Below are 7,063 nucleotides of genomic sequence, written 5' to 3'. Positions count from 1 at the left end.
GCGACATACATGGATATTCAAAAAATCGGATTGAATTACAAAATTTGGTAACGCACTTGAAACGCACTAACGATTTAACAGGAAGCCACGAGAATATTTCATAGATGATTTCTTGAGGAATAGACAGTTTTCTTCCCGTAGAATTCATCTTCTTCTTCATTGGACGCCTTGGCGTGCGGCTGAAGTGAACAGTCATGGGACGCCTCATTGGAAAGACCTACGTAGGTAGGGCAAAGTGTACGCAAACCTTATACCTACCTTGCGAAGGTAGAGAGGCTGTTTCCAACAGACTTCGGCTCAAGGAACAGTGACAAGGAAGCAATCAACAATAACAAGGAAAAAACAAAGGCACAACGTGAAATAACAAAGATCTAGAGATAAGAGATACAAGAACAGTACTAATACTATTGGTAAGAATGACACAATAAAAAGTAGGAACAAGAAAATAAAACAACAACAACAACAACAGAAGACCTACCGTAATCCAACAAGTGGGGTCTGAGATGGTAGTATGTACGCAGATCTTAACCTTACCTTCAAGAAGGCAGAGAGGCTGTTTCCGAAAGACCCTTGGCTTAGGAAAGATAAAAGGAAGGACAGCAGCAATCACACCAATTATAAAACCGAAGTAAAAATATAAAGATACAAAACTAAAACTGGGTAATGTAATCAGAAGGCAGAAACGAAACCAACGACAAGTAATCACATAAATCAAGGAATACAAAAATACATGAATAACGTAACTCATGTACTAAAGCTACTGTTACAGACAAGGACAACACTAGGCGACCTATTCTAACCATTTACCTTTATTCTCAACCTCCACACATTCCTATCCAAGGTCATGTCCTGAGTGAGCTGAAACAACGTCATATCTTGCCTAATCGCCTCTCCCAAATACTTCTTCGGCCTACCACTTCCTCTCCTTAGGCCCTCCAGGGCCGACTCTCACACCTCCTCACTGGTGCATTTGCATATCTCCTCTTCACATGTCCGAACCATCTAAGTCTCGCCTCCCGCATCTTGTCCTCCACAGGGGTGGAAGGCTATAAGAATATTACTAATACTACTGGGACAACTAGGAGGAATCCTCGACTACCTATCATTAGCATTAGAGAACTGAACATACAGTTTTTTCACGTTAGGACAACTATAGCATTGACTTCCATTGTGTTGGTGAAGTCAAAGTTAAAGCAAGAGCTGAGAGCATCCCCTCAGAGCAATTGCGTTGCGCTGACATAATTTAGCAAAAGAGAAACATCCACACTATCCAAATTCCAAGTCTAGGAGATCATAATACAGGGAGAAACTTTACATGTTAGCATAAGATTGTTGAGTGATGCAGATCTGGATACAGGACAATATACAAAATTACAAATCAATGATAGCATACATACACTGTCAGACTGGCCTGATAATACGAGCTGTAACGATCAAATGACCCCATGTTTTTAACCCCATCAAAGATTTATGACTGTTAAATGGTGGTTCCATTCTTTTCAAGTTCACGTTGTCTGGCTCTTTCCATCTTTCGCTTACGCCATTCTTCCAAAACTGTACAGTTGCAGTAAATGAAGAAAAGTTTAATTGTTGAAGGAACATGTTTAACAAATGATCATACAAAATCATGATTTTAACTGTGTACCATCTTCGAGGGATAAAGATGTGGTCTTTTAATGCTCCTAACAGTAGAGTTAGAATTCTTAACATCTAATTTAGGAACTGCCAGTACTATCATGGCAAAAAGCGCAAAAAAACTAAGGTCCATTGGGACTTTAAGTGCAAAGCGCAAATAAGACGTAGGCTTTAACGAAGAAAGGCACAAATAGAAAAAAAATACAAATATGTATGTATAGTCAAAGACTAGCACTTACAAACATGAATAACAAATATATTGAGAAAGAAATTGAAAAAAAAATACGAAAAAGTGAAATATTAGTTGTTTGGTGTCGCCTCTTCAGGATTACGCTTACTGGCAAAAAGTATGCCTTAGAGCATTGACGACGACACTGAAGCGCCCGTCTAGCAAGGCGAAGCGCTCAACATGTTTCGCACCTCGCTTCAGGGTTTAGGCGCGCCTTTGACAACACCGGGAACTGCCAATCGAACTTGAGGGAATAATCAACTTAACAATTCTCTCAATCATTCTTTCCTTATTCTTCTTAGTGTGTCTTTTTAGGATACTGGATAAGGCAAATTACTAATTCCTATATTTCCAAGATCACAAGTCAGTCCTTCACTCCAAGTCTACTTGCATCACTCTCATCCTCCTACTTACACCGATGATAATTCTTCACATGATGCACTTATGCTGTCAACTCCTGATTACTCGTCTTTTAACCCTCATCTGTCCGACATTAGCAGATAATACCACTCCATCCACTGTCACACGTAAAAGTCATTGTTCTCCTCATATTTACATCAAATTTATAACTTCCTGAACTATCATTGTATCTTATGATTTCTATCAACGTTGTCTAATGTTACTGTAAGAAAAAGATAATTACTGAAACATCGGAACATCTAAGATAAGTAGAGTAGAAACGAGATATCACCATAGAGAAAATGATTGCTCTCCTTATTCTATAAATGTGGATCCTGATGGAAAACTTGATTGGCTGAAGGCATGCCTATTGCCAACAGGTACATTTAAATCTATAATCTTGATTAGACTGACACATTCTCTACGGTTGCTAACAAGTAACAACATGCATCACTGATCGCTTGGTCAGCTGTATATTAACAAAGTGTTTGTGTATGGAGAACTTGCTGAGGAAGTATATATGGAGCAACGACTAGAGTTTGTTGCTTAGGGTCAGGCTCGGTATGTCTGTCTTAGATGGTCACTATATGGTTTGAAATAATCCTGGTACGTATAGCTTGGAAGGTTCAGTTATGTGGTCTAGTTCAACCAGTGTTCAAAAAAGCGACCGCTTCCTCGCTTTAAGCGAGAAGCGAAGCGGAGCGCCGGGTGTGTCGCTACCTGTACTAAAAGCGACTCAGGTACAGAAAAGCGGTCGCTTCTACCAAAAAAGCGAGAAGCGGGAAAAGCGGAAGAAGCGGAAGAAGCGATCGCTTCTTGTAATAAACAGCCCAAACGAGTCTTTTTCAATTAAAAGACCCAAATCGAGTGAGTCTTCTGTTTTATTCATTCTTCAGCAGCAACCTAGGGTTTTAAACCAGCCCTTTCTTCCTCAAAAAACCAACGATTTCTTCCTCACATGAAGCAACGATTTGTTCAAGCAAACTAGGGTTCTTCTTCTTCTTCTTCTTCAACATTAAACAAGTCAACAACAGCTTTCAAGTTTCAACAGGTATGTTTTTATTTCCATTCTTCTTCTTCTTCTTTTTCTTTTTCTTTTTCTTTTTCTTTTTCTTTTTCTTTCTAAACGTCCAAAAAGCGCCGAAGTGCTGGCGAATTTTTTCCAGAAAATTTCGGCCCAGATTCTGCCCAATTTCTGCCAAATTATATATTTTTTATTCTTAGTTCTTATTGCCTTTCTTACAATTACATGTGTTGTCTATGCCATATTTATTTTAATTTTTTTTTAAAATTCCGCTTCACTTCAAAAAAGCGGGCGCTTCGCTTCTCGCTTCTCGCTTTTCGTGAAATGGGGGTTGTCGTTTTTCCTCGCTTCACGCTATTTTTAACACTGAGTTCAACAGTTTAGGATGACTCGAAGTGAAGCCAGTCATTTTGTTTCTTTCTTCAAACAGTATTTGTTTAACCACCTTGAGACCAAGGATCTGGAAAAGACTAAATTAATTACCTTAGGGAACTGAGGTAGCATAGTCCAAGATAATTGTCACCTTACAACGGAAGTACATTTTGGACTTACTAGAGGAAACAAATCCAGGGGAAGCCAAGCCATAGGAAGACCCCGGTTTATATCAGGAACTGGTTGATATACTGAATTGTTTCACAATGACGTGATAAGATAAATCACTTACGGAAAGTGTAGTCAGTCATTTACTTCAAACTCCATATACTGAGACGCAGTGATCCACATTCTCAGGTATGTCGCGAGAGCCCCAAGACAAAAGAACTATTATATGAAGACGAAGGACACTCACAAATTGTTGGATATTTTGACCCGAACTAGGTACGATCTACTACTTCTGGATACTGTCTTAGATCTAGTGCTTTAGTAGAAAACCGCACAAGGGTCCTATAATATGTGAGGTAATCTGATTAAAACTACTTTTCCAAGACCTAACGTAAACACCAACAAGAAGAAGCCCAGTAGTTTCCCACAAGTGGGGTTTGGGGAGGGTAAGATGTACGCAGCCTTACCCCTACCGTGGAAGGGCAGAGAGGCTGTTTCCGATAGACCCTCAGCTGAAGAACGGATGAAAAAAGAGAAGAGAAAAAGGTGGCAACAAGTAGGAATAACAACAAGATAAAAAACAGAAGTTGATGTGTGACATTAAATTGTCCTTCATATTGCCTCAATTCATTAACTGGATTCAGAAGGAAGCAAATGAACTACACAGGCAATTCAAGGAAGTCAAATGACTGATTAATGGTAAGTTTGATCGTAAGAGATATACGATTGACTGAAGCTTGCTATGCCATTTAATTCAGCACAAATTTTTCCTTTACTGATTCCAAGAGCTGCAGAAAACAGTATTGACGGACTAACCCTATGGCAAAGTGTTATAGAGGTCCTTTTGTGTCTTAAGCTAAGACAATGTTGCCCAAAGAGTTATTGAAAATTACCTTTCACGCTGCCTGAATCAGAATATGAGCGATAATTGTTCAGTCTAGATATGAGGTCTACTGCAGCAGTCTGTTTTGCATCCTTCTGTTGGACAGGATCTGGTTCGACATATCCTTCTTTCTGTATTTCCTTCACCTATCACGATAGAAGATTTTATATTCTCCACAAGCCTCACGAAATAGAAAACAAGACACTACTAGTACTATCGATGCACAGCATCCTAATTATTCAGCTATAGCAGAACAAGGAAAACCGAAGTGAGACAGTACTCACTCTTTTAATTAGCTCCACAGGCAGCATAGCACGGCGGATCTCATCTGCTTCCTTTACATACCTTTCAACTTCAGTCAACAGAGAAATGCCATATTAGTCATTCTCTTACCAGAATTAGATTAGGAGTAGTGACAGTTATTTGACAAGAAAATGAAACATCCTAGAACAACATTTAAGAGCAAAACTGGTGATCCACAACTCCACCTTTTATTTTCACACATGGGAGGAAACGAGGAAAACTCCTCCAGTAAGACTCAGACCATGCAATTCTGGACGAGATTAGATGGCTTTTGCCTTCAAGCCACTCCACTTGGCAGGAGCTGAATGTTTTACCCCATTGCTTAGCTCTACCACCCAAGTACACCACATCATGCTCATTCATAAATCATAAGGCGTCCTACTATTCATGAATCATGATGCAGTCTACTCCCTCCCTCTGTTCCATTTTAAGTGGCACTATTTTTCTGTTCCAAAAAGAATTGTTACCTTTCTATTTTTTAAAACACTTCAACTTCAAACTTCTCATTTTACTTTTAATCGCGTGCTTTTAAATTGTTGCAAATCTCATGGCATGTGAAAGACCACAAGTCTCAAAAGTCTCTTTTTCTTTCTTAAACTCCAAGCTCAGTCAAACATGGCTAGACAAATTAAAACGGAGGAAGTATTGCTTTAAAACAGCTTATACAAAAATTGGATATTTTTTTTGTCCCCATCAAATCAGAAAATGGTGCAATCAGAAACCCAATGCAACTGACAAGGCTTACCAAGTAATCTCCCAATTTGACCTCCAAAAATCCCATAAATTTAGGATCAGTTTAGGGTACTTTCAAAAGAATTACAGAAACTCAAAAAGGGTCAGATGGCAACTTACAAGAAACCTTTTTTGCGCTATTTAAGCAAGAAATCCCACTAAATTGCTTCCATTAAAGGGAATACAAAAGAAAGGCAGTAACTTTTTAGCCTCATATACTCTTAAGTTATACAAATAATGGAATAAAGGTGAAAATTTAGATCACCAAATGCAACAACCCTAAATCAAAAGTAACCATTTTAACAGTTCTTGATCAACTAGCAAAACCCATAAATATCAAATAGAGAAAGCACAATTTCTTTTTTTTAGAAGGGCAAGAATTGTTGGAGCTGAAAATGAAGAAAAGTTGAAGGAAAAGGTAAGAAGAGAAGGGAACCTGAAGATGGTTTGCTGGAAGATGAAGAAGAGAAAAAACTGTGAAGTAGAAAAAGGGAAGCAATCAAATTGAACAAAGTGACAACAATTGTAGCATTCTTGAATGACCACCTTAACCTCCACCTATGTTGTATCACCTCCATTTCAACACCCAGCTGAAAAAGGAAGGTTCTTGATTCAACAATCTGTGTTTTCTGAATGAAAGTTTCTATAATTGGAAATTACTAATTTGGGATCTTAAACTTTGTGAAAGGACATTTAGAGAAAATAGATCTTTTGAAATTCTTTAGAAGGGAATTATTGTGTTGAAAACTGAGCTGCTTAATTAAATTCGCCGTAATAAAAAAAAAATAAAAAAAAAAAACTGTTTAAGAAAAAAAAATATCTAGAAAAAACCTGTTGGACTGGAGCCTAGAGGGGGAAGGGCAAGGTGAAGTAATTTAGCAATTAAAGGTTGGTTTTTATCTTGGAAGGGAAGGAGTTCATTTGTTGCTAGACATAAGTGCAATGGGACCATATCTCAGTGTAATGTTTTAGATTTGTTTTTCAAGTATAATGTGAGATGTGACATTCGGTTGAATCTCAACGAAACACGAGAAAGATGTTATGTATATTTATCTATACTATTTTAAAAGTGGGAACATCAACTCTAAATATTAAAAGATTAAAATATCTTTTCACCAATTTTAACTTTAAAAAATTAGTTAAATTATGAAAAGACACAACTATAAATAAAAGACACTTTCCAAATAAAGTTGTTTAAAATTAATATATAATCCATATCTATATATACCAATAAAAAAATAAACTCAATAATGAAAGGACACAACTATAAGTGAAAAGGATTTTTCTCAAACGTTCGGAAGGAATTTTGCTGTACCTT

The 7,063-nt window shown here is 37.6% G+C and overlaps 1 protein-coding gene across 3 annotated transcripts; it reads right to left on the bottom strand.

The window, feature by feature from the left end:
- LOC109232396 lies at positions 1,243 to 6,662 on the bottom strand. 3 transcript variants are annotated; one of them, XM_019398146.1, is made up of 5 exons: positions 6,577 to 6,662; positions 6,182 to 6,335; positions 4,995 to 5,062; positions 4,721 to 4,856; positions 1,243 to 1,554 (listed from the first exon to the last, which is right to left on the bottom strand). In XM_019398146.1, the coding sequence occupies exons 2-5, from the start codon at positions 6,321 to 6,323 to the stop codon at positions 1,478 to 1,480; spliced, it is 423 nt and encodes a 140-aa protein (XP_019253691.1). In that variant the 5' UTR covers positions 6,324 to 6,335; positions 6,577 to 6,662; the 3' UTR covers positions 1,243 to 1,477. The 3 variants fall into 3 exon arrangements, with proteins under 3 accessions (XP_019253691.1, XP_019253690.1, XP_019253689.1); XM_019398145.1 differs by lacking the exon at positions 6,577 to 6,662 and having other exon boundaries at positions 6,182 to 6,519; XM_019398144.1 differs by lacking the exons at positions 6,182 to 6,335; positions 6,577 to 6,662 and adding an exon at positions 5,199 to 6,122.

This window comes from Nicotiana attenuata, chromosome 9 (assembly GCF_001879085.1).
Source record: "Nicotiana attenuata strain UT chromosome 9, NIATTr2, whole genome shotgun sequence".
Classification (NCBI taxonomy): domain Eukaryota; kingdom Viridiplantae; phylum Streptophyta; class Magnoliopsida; order Solanales; family Solanaceae; genus Nicotiana; species Nicotiana attenuata.
Note: the sequence above shows the minus strand (reverse complement) of the source record. Positions and strands in the feature narration are given on the sequence as shown.